The sequence below is a fragment of the Zingiber officinale genome, chromosome 4B, assembly GCF_018446385.1.
Source record: "Zingiber officinale cultivar Zhangliang chromosome 4B, Zo_v1.1, whole genome shotgun sequence".
In the NCBI taxonomy this organism is placed as follows: Eukaryota; Viridiplantae; Streptophyta; class Magnoliopsida; order Zingiberales; family Zingiberaceae; genus Zingiber; species Zingiber officinale.
The window spans coordinates 7,733,074-7,745,061 of NC_055993.1; the positions used below are offsets into that span (position 1 = coordinate 7,733,074).

General features: G+C 38.4%; 3 protein-coding genes across 3 annotated transcripts; 1 reads left to right on the forward strand and 2 right to left on the reverse strand.

Annotated features, from left to right (window-relative positions):
- Nucleotides 1-494: 494 nt before the first annotated feature.
- On the forward strand, nucleotides 495-1,503 carry LOC121977352 (30-kDa cleavage and polyadenylation specificity factor 30-like). The gene is made up of 2 exons (XM_042529935.1): nucleotides 495-935; nucleotides 1,154-1,503. The coding sequence occupies exons 1-2, from the start codon at nucleotides 574-576 to the stop codon at nucleotides 1,317-1,319; spliced, it is 528 nt and encodes a 175-aa protein (XP_042385869.1). The 5' UTR covers nucleotides 495-573; the 3' UTR covers nucleotides 1,320-1,503.
- A 374-nt stretch (nucleotides 1,504-1,877) lies between these two features.
- On the reverse strand, nucleotides 1,878-6,903 carry LOC121974619 (BTB/POZ domain-containing protein At1g30440-like). The gene is made up of 4 exons (XM_042525765.1): nucleotides 5,937-6,903; nucleotides 4,042-4,111; nucleotides 2,694-3,917; nucleotides 1,878-2,587 (listed from the first exon to the last, which is right to left on the reverse strand). Exons 1-4 carry the CDS (start codon nucleotides 5,993-5,995, stop codon nucleotides 2,060-2,062), a joined length of 1,881 nt encoding a protein of 626 aa, XP_042381699.1. The 5' UTR covers nucleotides 5,996-6,903; the 3' UTR covers nucleotides 1,878-2,059.
- Nucleotides 6,904-7,712: 809 nt separating this feature from the next.
- On the reverse strand, nucleotides 7,713-11,766 carry LOC121974620 (polyamine oxidase 3-like). The gene is made up of 10 exons (XM_042525766.1): nucleotides 11,311-11,766; nucleotides 10,367-10,479; nucleotides 10,150-10,238; nucleotides 9,947-10,060; nucleotides 9,735-9,822; nucleotides 9,573-9,658; nucleotides 9,387-9,489; nucleotides 9,126-9,223; nucleotides 8,504-8,933; nucleotides 7,713-8,159 (listed from the first exon to the last, which is right to left on the reverse strand). Exons 1-10 carry the CDS (start codon nucleotides 11,345-11,347, stop codon nucleotides 7,839-7,841), a joined length of 1,479 nt encoding a protein of 492 aa, XP_042381700.1. The 5' UTR covers nucleotides 11,348-11,766; the 3' UTR covers nucleotides 7,713-7,838.
- Between the last annotated feature and the right edge of the window lie 222 nt (nucleotides 11,767-11,988).

Genomic DNA, 11,988 nt, shown 5'->3' on the forward strand with positions numbered 1-11,988 from the left:
TTTTAAAAACCAACACTATAATTATATTGATGTTTAAAAATTAGTACCAGGTTTAAGATTTGATCATGATTTTTAAAAATCAGCCCCAAATGATATTTTATTTATTAATTTAATTTTTAATTTTTAATTTTTAATTTTTTATAATTAGATATTAAAAAAGTTTATAGTAACAAAATCACAACGGTATATTGCTCGTTTTTCTGGGCAAACTGAAACTTTAGGGCAGGCGCCCTTTGCGAAATTGCCGAATGTTTTTTCTTTATTAACGGAATAGCCAACAAATAATTGTGGTGAGCGTTTTCTATTTTATTTATCAAAAAAGACTTTTTTAAGATAAAAAAATAAGGAAAATTGAGTCGTTTCTGTTTATGTGTATACAAAAGAAACCGATAGCAATTAACAAGTCAGTTTTTTATTATTATTTTATTACAGTTCATTGGTTAGCTCATTTTTTTATTCTCACCCAGCAACCTCCGTAGGTTACGAAAGGGAAAGAAACAAAAGGGCGTGAATTCTACAAAAAAGGGAGTGTATTTATTATAGTTCTCCATCCCCCCCGTCTCCGGCGACTGCATGGAGGACCCTGACGGAGCCTTCAGTTTCGACTTCGAGGGCGGCCTCGATGCTGCCGCCGACCTATCCGCCGGATCCTTCGCGCCGCCCGACCATGCCGAAGCCGCTGCGATCACGGGCTTTACGCCGCCTTACTCGGCGGGCGGCGCGCCTGCTGACGGCTACGGAAGGAGGAACTTCCGGAAGACCGTATGCCGCCACTGGCTTCGTGGCCTCTGCATGATGGGCGACGCCTGCGCCTTCCTTCACCAGTATGACAAGGACCGGATGCCGGTGTGCCGCTTCTTCCGGCTCAACGGAGGGTGCCGCGAGCAGGACTGCCTCTACAGGCACATTACTTCGGACATCAAGGAGTGCAATATGTAAGCATCCCTCCCTGCACACTTCTCTTCTCCTATATTGTGTTTTTTTCTCTCAAAAAGAAGGAATTTTGCTTCTGCTATTAACAGAGATACGGCTGATTGAGTGTGTTTTTTTTTTGTTAACAATTTTATTGTGCAATTTGTGATCAATGTCTCTAGATGAACCATCAATTACATATGCAGCATTTAGCTGATGCTTGTGATGGTGAATGCAACAGGTATAAACTAGGTTTCTGTCCAAATGGACCTGATTGCCGATATCGACATGCAAAGCATCCCGGCCCGCCGCCACCTGTGGAAGAAGTTTTCGAGAAGATTCAGCAACTAAATTCTCAGTTATGGTTCTTCAAGATTTCGTCCAGTCACCATCAACCCCTGGATTAATTAATCGAAGTAGAGTTAAACCAACTTTGGTGTTGATGCAACCACTATGACTGACAAGAAACTATAATTTTCTGGGTGTACTTGGAGTTTATAGATTTCTTGGCATATGAAATGTTGTATTTTATGGTGTCATGATTTATTTTTGAGATTATCTATATTGTATTTGATTTACAAATTTATGAATAACGTGGTTGGGAGCTCAATATTAGGTTTCGTTTGTTTCTTCTTAATTGACAATGAGGAAGCAAGCTCACTGGTCATGAATCATATGACAATAGAACAGAGCAAAGGGACAGAGTAGCTAATTGAAAATTTACTTTTTAACGTTAAAATGAGATTGTGTTTACCTTCATTGTTTCTTATTCTAGTAAGAAATTGTTCTCGTATAGATCATGAACATTAGTAACTCACTCAATAATGAAGATGAAAGCAATAGAGCTAACGAACCATCTCATGCACAAAAATAGTAATATTAAAGCACAAGTATGGTACAACACAACGTGTTCTTATAATACACAGCATGAAAGCAAAACAAGGTCGTATTAGCTTGTTGCTCCGTTTTTGAACAAGGTGCCTTCTTTTAAATGATTGAACTAGGTGAAGAATTTGGTTCAAGGAACCACAAAATGTTCACACTATTATCAAAACCACATGTGGATTTATAAGGGAAAGAGAAAAAAAAAAAGTTTCATATTCATGTACTGTAAACTGAACCAAACTATACGATGCTTTCAGAATCTTTACATGTCTGTCGACAGTTGTTTCTTGTGTTTTGCAAGCTTCAGTTGTTCTTTCTCGAGTATCTTCAAAGCGTCCATCTCTTTGCTAACGACATCCCCGCTCGAGCTACAGATCTGGTACCTGAGATTGGTTCTGAACTTTCTCCCACTCCCCCTTGTTAGCTTCTCGAGTTCTTCCCTCATGCTTGAACACTCCTTTTCAAGTTCAGAAACCCTCATCCTCATACTGTCCATGCTCACCTTTAGTACCTGATTCTCCCTGACGGCTGATGCCCACATGCCCTCCTCACCTGAGATTGGAAGACCACTCCTCAAGGGTCTCGACTGGTCGAGGTTGTCAGACACGAGAAAACATCCAGCAATTGATGTTTTCAGCTGAAGTTGTTCAAAGAAGAGGACCTGAACCACCACTCTAAGTGGAAGTCTCTCATTCTGGGCTGCGTGGGTGCAAGCTTCTAGAGAAAGCTTCTGACAGTTCATCAGCCGACACAGTCCTTCCCTCTGATTCTCTGTGAGCCATGGGTGGGCCTGTTCATCAATGCACAAAATAGAACATAAAAACAGAAAATCGAAGTGTCAAGCATTACAATTCTACAGAAGAATAGTGAAAAATGAATAGGAACTGATCAGTTACCTTTAAATATATGTCGATGGCACGATATAGGCCATCATCTAGTGGCCGGGCATCTTCTGGTATAGCAGCAGCCAAAGCTTGAAACTTGGATGGCATTAGATTACCATCAGATGCAACCTCTGCCAGATAACTGTCAACTAACCTTGCAACTCTAGTTATTGGTATCAACAATGGTGATCCTAATAACTGCTCATCATCATCTACATCAGGAGAGGCCCCAGCAGTCATTGGATCCTGAGCCAAAAAATGCTCAACAATTCTCTGAATACAGTCTACATCATAGAGCATTTCAATTGACTCAGAAAAGTTAGGTATCAACAAATCTTCCAAGGAAGCCTGATCTAGTTGGATTCCGATCCTTCTCTCTAAGTTAGAAATGCAGGTGGAACTGGCTCGCAGAATCATAGCTGTGCGAAGAAGTCCAAATAAAAGTTTAGTGGGTATCTGACCTTTTTGTGATGGCAAAAGTTTATCAATCTCCTCAAGAAGATACTTCTGTTCCTCTTCTGATGGAGGAGCCACTGATGTTCTAGATTCTAGACGAAAGTTGATTTCAGATATGCTCTGACGCCTGTCAAGGCCCGGCAGGTGCCTGTTAGCATACAAGGTGATAGACTCTGAAATTATCTCTTGTCTGACACCATGTGATTCCATAGCTGAGATAAACCTCCTGTACAGTGAAAGATTTAACAAGGAAACATCCTCATACCACCAATCAGAGCTACTAACTCTTGGTTTGGCTCCTGTACTTATACCATTCCACAGAATACTGCCGCCAGGACTTTGCATGGGTGTGTGCTCAACAATGGGCCACTCAACTAAGTTTGTGTCCTTGCATGCTTTCGTAGCCAAAGAATCAATGCACCTTTTAACAATTTGAAGATCTTCTGCATGAGGAAGGACATCACCACAAGTTTGTAGTGCCTTAATAGTGTCTTTCCAGCTACGAAGAATGATTTGGTTAAGAAAAGTTTCAGTTTCATTGATCAAGTTTCCCTCAGCAATTTCTTCTGTCATTTCAAGGTACTCCGCAGCACAACGCATATGAACAACATTCGCAGCAGTCAGTTCCAGTTTCATACCATAACAAAATTTGGCAGCGAGTTCCAAAGCTTTCGGCCCACCAGGGCAACCAAGCAATTCTATAACACAACTCTCTTCTCCCACCTCAGATTTTTCTCTAATCATCTTTTCCAAAAGACCAGACTTTGATAGAAGAGGGAACTGCAACATAGAATTAGGAAATACTTGCTCATATCTAACCTTAAAAATTTAATAGGAGGATTCTAAACAAAGTTGGAGAGTATCATATACCACGATCAGTTAAGTAATCTGAAATTATAGTTACCTTGTGAAGATGAAATGTCATCTCATCAACTTGTAGAGTCACATCACTAGGTAGACCAGTTGTGCAAAACCTAGATAGAAAGAATTAATAAAATGACAGCAGACTAGATACCAATTATAGTTTGGTAACATTCTGAACTTTATTAACAAAATGCTAACTTAAATAGCAGTAAAGTTTTTATTGAAAACAAACTAATAGAGCATTGAATCTTCAATAAATAGTTACTTCAATATTCCAAGATTGTTTACTAAAACATATGCACAATAAATATTCAGATGGCCGAAACCAGTAACAAACAAATGAAAAAATGGATACTAAATTCAATTTCTTCCTTGGCAACATCATTGCCTAAACTAAGGGAAACATAATAACACGCGATTCATCCTAGTTTATGCTTAAAAGACCAGTGCAATGATAATGGACAAAAAACAGAAAAAAAAAGCTTGCTTTTTTGACAGGAAGGCTCATTTGATTAGCTGTGTTTGTACAAGGGCTACCAGCATGCACCATTTAAATGACTGATCTACTGGGGGAATGAGAAAAATTATGTAAAGATACAAGATGAAAATACTGGATGGTGCTGCTTATAAGACAAACCCTAATCCAAGGGTATTGATTGCTGGCAACCAAATAAGATACTTTGATCTGAGTATCTGCTATTACAATTTCACATTATTTTAACATGTTAATGGGCTTTCAAGCTGCTATGTGAACATGGATGTCGTACCTGATATCATCAGGAAGTGCATTTTTAATCAAGAAATCTTTAATTAGGCTCTACACGAAACAATATATTGCGTCACTTTTAACCACGAGTTCAAGTGTTTCAGAGGATTGGTTCGTTTGTTTACATGGTTAAACATGTCAGAATCATTTGCAGAACTATGAACCTAGTTTCAAGGAATAATTATAATCAAGACCCACAAAAGTAAGGTCAGTTGCTTTTGTCAACAAGATCATCAAATTCTTTAGAACAACCTTTTAGCTTGCACAACACATAGATTCCCTCTAAAAATATATTTAAAAAGAAAAGCTACCACATGCGTGGAATTCTTCTGTAATAAAGTAAATGATTTGACATCATTCTTAGGTTAAGATAAATCTAGCTTTGGATAAAGTATATGACTTTGCATTAGGAAAAAAAAAGAGAGGTTCTGATTAAGTTTTGCTTGAGGAGAAAAGCTAGAGAGCCATCCAGAACAAAAGCAGTTTATGTGAATAACTAAGAATACTTTTTGCCCATTTGCTATCAAGCCTCATTATGAAAAAGCATAAATCTGCCATACAATACCTATATTGGGGAGTAATACTCATAGGATTCATCCGTTATTCACAGGGGACTAGTTTTAGCCCATTCTATTAAATCACCCTAAGCCCTTTATGTATTTTTAATAAAAAAGTGTATCTGACAAAATAAAGTAACCCATAACAAAAATACAATTTCATTGATAACTAACAAGCTTTCTGAATAACCGTAGTCTAGTGCTAAAACTGAGAAAAAAACACATAGGAAACTTGGAGCACGCATTCATCTAAAGAATATAAGTTGGAAACAACTAGTTCCATGGGCAAAATAAAGTTGCAGAACAAATATTTCACCTGAAAATACATGATGAACAGAATAGCCAATCCGATTCACTGTTAGCATTTCACAAGTCCATCATATATAAATTCTTCATTGAGACACTAAGAACAAAGTTCTACATATATTAATCAGACAAGCATATACACAAATTTGGTTTCGGTTTGAAAGGCATTATTTCAAGTAGTAGATGTAACAATCTAAGTTTGATAGGAATCCCATTTAACATTAAATGTGCCTATTGATTGAGAAACTCTAATCAACAAAATCAACAGTGAACAAATAGTTACATGAAACAGAGGAAGCAGCATACCATGTCCGCCCTCGCCGTTGTAGTCCATCAGCTTTGGATCCTAGCTTCATGCATGCCATCTCGAAAATTACCAAGAAATCTGAGTCCAGAATCCCTCCTGGAAGTCTTACTTATTGCTTAAACAGATAAATTTGCTAAATTATCTTTCATCGCTCCCATCTTCACTAAATTCTTTGCATCAAGTTCATATTCATCCACCAAACTACAGATTATTTTTCTCAACCGAGAGTATATCTAGGGCTACGCATCAAAAGCCAACCCAAAAAGAAAGACTATAATCTCAAAGAGCCACACGAAGTTGCACATTTCAGGCGTAGCCGACTAGAACAAAAAAAAAAAAAAGAAGAAGAAACCCTAACCAAATCCACCACAAACTAACACGCTACTCTTCCAGCTTAATCCCAAGCAAAATAAACAATAAACAACCCAAACCAAAACACAACCCTCCTCGAATCAGCAGCAAACGCAGAAAGAAACGGGTGCTCAAAGATCACCTGCCTTATCGCAACTTTGACCAAGTCGAAGCAAACTCAACCAAAAAGCATCAGGCAAATCAATAGGAAAAAAAAAGGCGAAAACTTTCCTAGATTTTCATCTGCAAACCCCACGACCCGCGAATTGCCCAATTGGAAAACCGCAAGTTAAGCAAGTTAAGCGATCAGCTCCATGAATAATCTAACAACATCCACTTCAATCTCACGTCCAACCGAGTACATGAACCAGAACCAGAACCAGATGAAAGAGGAACTAGAAGGCCCTTCTGCTACTCATCCACCAAAGTCCAGTAGAGAACAGGTTCCATTCTGTCCGTTTGCACTCGAATTCTTGGAACACGCTCCAAGTGAAATACTTTAGAGGGATTTGCAGGCGCCGGACGGTGGCGGGGCGAGGAAGGAGACAAACGACTGAGGAAAGGTAAAGGCTTCGGTGGGAAGAAAAGGACAAAGTAGGCCACCTTCTTCCGTTCGCCTCCGGAGGAAATAAATAAATACAGAGTACTTTTCAAATTGCCCCAAGGTTTAGCAACTTTTTTAAAAATACCACTACGTTTTTATAAATTAAAATATCCCTATTTTTAGATAACGATCTAGAAAAGGAAAATAGTTATTTTAATAGTAATATAGAGAAATTAAAAAGACTTTTAGTATTCATAAAATCTCAACATATATTTTTAGAAATTAGTGAATTTAAAAGGTATTTTAATAATCATCCTAAAATAATAACTGAATGAAATCGGAAAAAAATAGATAGAATAAATGCAACCTTAAAACTGTAATGAATGCACATTAAAAAATAATAATAAATGGGAAATGGAAGATGAATGGAACCTTGCGATATAAATATTGCACTGTAATTATTATTTAAAAAGATAAATTTAATATTACCAATTCAGTTGATTCATGATCAATTCGATTGACTTGGTGAAAGCCGATTAGTTTGGGGCTAGTTAAGTTAGGTTGATTGGACTTTAAAAAAAATCTTTCTTTATCCTGGTCGGTAATTATTGTTGGCTCAAGATTTTGGTAGAACTGCAAACTGGTCAACCTCCCTGCCCCACGCCGAATATGGTGGACCTAAACAGAACAGTAGTAGTGGTCCTCCACAAAGTGGGCAACAGGCATACCTTCTGTTCAAAGCTTCCTCCAATCACTCAGACAGACGCAGCTTTTCTTTTCCCATTTTTATTTCAATTTCGGTGGGTGCATGATCGCCTGTCTCTCCTTTTGAAGACCGTCCCTGCAAAAACTTGATTTCTTTGGTTCTTGTTCAGCATACTTCAGAACAAAGAACAGCATTGAAATAGCATTACGAATCCAAACGACCATACATCTGGTTCTTATTTAACAATCCACACTGCGTGTGTCCATTTATTCAAATACAAAGCATCCGCATTGCGATTTACTACATACGGGAGATGAGCAAAGGGACTGAGATGGAAGCGGCTTCTTCCCCCATAGCTGGGTGGAACATCTCTAGAGTGTCTGGATTTCCATATTTTTCGAGCACACGCATCCGGCACTCTTCGGCCGCTATCAACCCGGTGGAGAAAGCACCGTGCACGGTGCCTGTATACTTGATGCTTGTAGCTTCTCCGGCGAAGAAGAGGTTGTCCACGGGAATGCGCAGCCTCTCGAAGTATTCGCGAGGTTTGCCAACTGCGTCGTAGCTATAAGAACCGAGCGAGTTCTCATCCGACCCCCAGTGAGACACGAGATATTGGATCTGAAACCAAGTGAGAAAGAAACTGTTTAAATTGAGACATTTTCCAGGCGATTATTAATTTCTTAAATATTTCCTTTCGAGTTGCAATCTTCTCTAGTTGAGATGCATACCTCCATAAACTAAACAATGAACCTATGTATCATGTTACAACATGAAAAACGTATGACTAATTCAGCCAAAGAACAAGAATTGCACAAACTGCACACAAAATTTGATACTGCCAAAACTGAGTATAAGATACATATCGCGAAAACATTGAGGTTTTATATATTGAAACATTTGAGAAACAATATAATGGCAAATAACAATAAGGAAGAACCATGAAACTAGAGAGCAATGCATACCGGTTCATTTGCATCTGGAAGGATCCTTTTTAACTGACTAAAAGCAAACTTAGCAGCATTTTCATCGGACATTTTCTCAATATCGTAAGCAAGGCAGCCTGCAGGCATGTAAACGAGAACAGGGTGTCCGGTTGCCTTGTGAAGATTAAGAAAATAACTGCAACCGTATGTATTGGCTGAGACAAGTCCAAGAAATTCCACGTTTGGCCAGAAAACCTTGTCAAAGTGAAGAGCAATTTTGTTCTCTGTCCCAACTCCAATTCCATCTATTGCTTCTTCTTTCCAATCTGGAAGTCTTGGTTCAAATTTGATTGTTTTGGCTTTGAGAACCCCCAGGGGGACAGTTACAATAGCAGCATCGACAGAAAATGATTTGCCATTGTTGACCTTTACCTCTACTCCCTTTGTGCCCCATGTTATTTTTGTTACACTGGATGAACATTTAGGTAAGAAAGTTACAAAAAGGCCTTTTTTGTCTGAATCTCAAAAAGGCTTTTAAATATGTGAATTAACCATCAAAATTACTAAACTAGAGAAAAATAATCATATCTAGAAACGACAATATAAACAAACATAGGTTGACTAATCGAAATTAGTAAATTATTGGTAACGAAGAGCTTACCGGTGATTTAGGCGAATATCAAGGCCTTTTGAAAGTGTGTTAATTATAGGACGGTAACCACGAACCATAAGACCGTGACCACCAGGGAGCAACACTTCCTGCATTTTGTGGATCATTCTGAACCCATCAAATACAAGCTGACTCAAGATATACCTATATATTAAACTTGTAGAAGAGCTTGCAAAAATTAATCATGTTTAAAACTTTTTAAGTTTTGCAAGTGGGCTACAAGTTTGCAAAAAATATTTCAAATGTATTTACCTGATCCCAATTCTTTAATGAGATGTTGTCAGCATCCGTAGCAAACCAACCTTCCATTCTGCACAGGTACCACTGCAATACATTGTTGGCAAGGCCCTCTTGTCTGCAGGAAACAATTTGAAATAAAGAAAAAGTATAAATACTTCATAAGATTAAGTGAAGAAAAACAAAAATGGCCAATCTAACCTTAAATCTGAATGTCTCTCCATTACTATCTTAATAGCTCGTGCTATAGATATATCTTCATCAGTTTCGTGCCTGAGTTTGTTAGCCTGGAAATGGAAGAGTTGCTTAAAAGACATTTTTTTTTAAAAGTTATAAGCATATAAAGGATGGATAAAGACTTGCCTCTTCCAAAATCTTTTCAAACACCTGGCCAACCTTTTGGACTAAATCTTGAGGAACTTGACGTCCATCATCTTCAAAAAGTGCATAACTGAAAAGAAAAGTAAATTTCGTTCTCAATAACAGCATAATTTTCATAATATGGTATCTCTTATCTAATTAAAACTGAATCAATAATCAAATTTAAGATATACAGTCATCAAGTTGACCATTACCTCTCCAGGTCATGATCAAACAAAACAGAATTGTCACCAGAAGTTTGATAAATTGGTAGGCCAAGTCTTCCAATCCAAGGTGCCAATGGATTCTCTTTGCCGACACCATGCAACCTGATGCATCAAAGTTAACAAATTTGGTCATGGTTAGAATTTGCAACGCTGGTCAAGAATGCAGAACCAGAACAACAAAAGTAACTTACCAGGCTGCTCCCATGTCCACGGGGAAGCCAAATGAGTGGTCAGTGTAAACTCGACCACCAATTCTATCCCGAGATTCTAAAAGCACAACCTGAGCAGCAAATTAAAACATTATGTGATACAAATTTAGCCAATTACTTGGTCTACTATAACAGCAGAACTGCCAATGAAGATTTTAAACATATTTGAAAGAAATGTTAAATTACAACCTCAAAATACCTGGAAAGATGCATTTTTTAGAGCATGAGCAGCTGCAATCCCTGCAAACCCAGCACCAATGACTATGGCAGAAGGAGAGCGAGATTTTCCCTCGGGATTCATATAGTAACAGGCTGCAAGGACATGAAGTCTTATCAGTATCTATCCATGACAGTGAAGGATAAACCATAAACATGAAAGCTTGATAGAAAGTGATTTCTGGACTACTATAGGCATGCAAATCCTCTATGTTATTGGAATATTTTACTGAAAAGTGTGAAATTGGTTGATGTTAAGTATTCAGATATATGTTTTATATAGTTACAAAATCGCACGCCACAGCATTTGGCCATATGCGTTGATATATTGATGAGCAAACAAAGCAAGTAGTCAAAATGTTTCCTGGGAATGCCCGCATACAGACGAATTAACTAAAATACATGAACACCTCAGCTGAAAGAAGGGAGAAAGGCGGAAGTTTGATGTGATACAGATTTCTGGGGACCACGGTCGAAGATCAACGACTATATCAGACATCCTTTTTTTACTCTTTTTTCTATTTCGGATAGTTATTTTTAATCATAAATTCCCAAATTTTTCCCTGCGAGCGGGCTAAAGCCTAAGACGATAATATCACCAATTTCATGCCTAATTTTCAGTTGCTTTTGGCCGATTACCAATCGCCCGATATTTTCGGCAAATTTCTGGTGATTTTATAGCAGGCAGCAGATTTCTCAGGATATAGAATCTTCGATTCCGACCGATCCTGGTCGAAATCCGACGATTTTGCGAATTATTCGATTAATAGCATAAAACATGAACGGAGCTAACAACTCCGACTGGCCCGCATCACAATCGCCGATTGTGGAAAATATTTCTCAAACAATAAAAGAAGAAACTTCAAAATATCTAAAAAAATAATGAAAAAAAAAAGACAATCAAAATTTCCACATGAAAGGAGTCACCTTTGTTGACGCCGTTCCCATCACAGCGATTATCCATGACTACGACACCGACGATTGAATCTCCAGCAACTCTTCGAGCTCAGAATGGAAGGGGACGATTGGGGGGAGTAATGGAGAATAAAAAACAAGAGACAGGTGACGAAGTGGCTGGAATTCGAATTCAACCCCAAGTTCACGAACCAGTTCATACGTAATCACCGGGGAACCGATGGCCGCCTCGGGAACGTAGCGATTCCTCCCCGAAACCACGAAAAGTGACGATCGCCGCAACAAGACCGATCAGCCGAGAGATCGGAGCAGTCCCATACTCAATCCTCCGGTCGAAATCGGGGTTGCTGAGCAATCGGGAAGGAAAAGGGCAACCTTTCCGTGGAAATTGGAAGGCAGACAGACGAGAGAGAGAGCGAACGAAGCAAAAAAGGGAAGAAGAAAAAGGTTTAATGGCTTTCTCCGTCACGATTCTTTTACGCTGCTTAATGGCTTCCATTTATAGCTCCCGCACAGTGTTTGGATGCTCCGCACGAATCTTAAGGTATTAATCCAGACGAATCTTAAAGTATTAATTACAAAAATATTCCCATCAATTTTTAAATATGAAATTCATTAAACTTTTATTTAAAATAGTAAGTAAGGACAATAATTTACTTGTAGATTCATCTACGAGCAACTGTACACGTT

Coding starts and splice junctions, on each gene's coding strand:
- LOC121977352 (XM_042529935.1), top strand. CDS start 574: ATGGAGGACCCTGACGGAGCCTTCAGTTTCGACTTCGAGGGCGGCCTC. Junction 936..1,153: donor GACATCAAGGAGTGCAATAT/GTAAGCATCCCT, acceptor TGAATGCAACAG/GTATAAACTAGGTTTCTGTC.
- LOC121974620 (XM_042525766.1), bottom strand. CDS start 11,347: ATGGATAATCGCTGTGATGGGAACGGCGTCAACAAAG. Junction 10,239..10,366: donor TAAAAAATGCATCTTTCCAG/GTATTTTGAGGT, acceptor TTTGCTGCTCAG/GTTGTGCTTTTAGAATCTCG. Junction 9,823..9,946: donor TTTGATCATGACCTGGAGAG/GTAATGGTCAAC, acceptor TTTTCTTTTCAG/TTATGCACTTTTTGAAGATG.
- LOC121974619 (XM_042525765.1), bottom strand. CDS start 5,995: ATGGCATGCATGAAGCTAGGATCCAAAGCTGATGGACTACAACGGCGA. Junction 4,112..5,936: donor CAACGGCGAGGGCGGACATG/GTATGCTGCTTC, acceptor CTTTCTATCTAG/GTTTTGCACAACTGGTCTAC. Junction 2,588..2,693: donor CCATCGACATATATTTAAAG/GTAACTGATCAG, acceptor ATTGATGAACAG/GCCCACCCATGGCTCACAGA.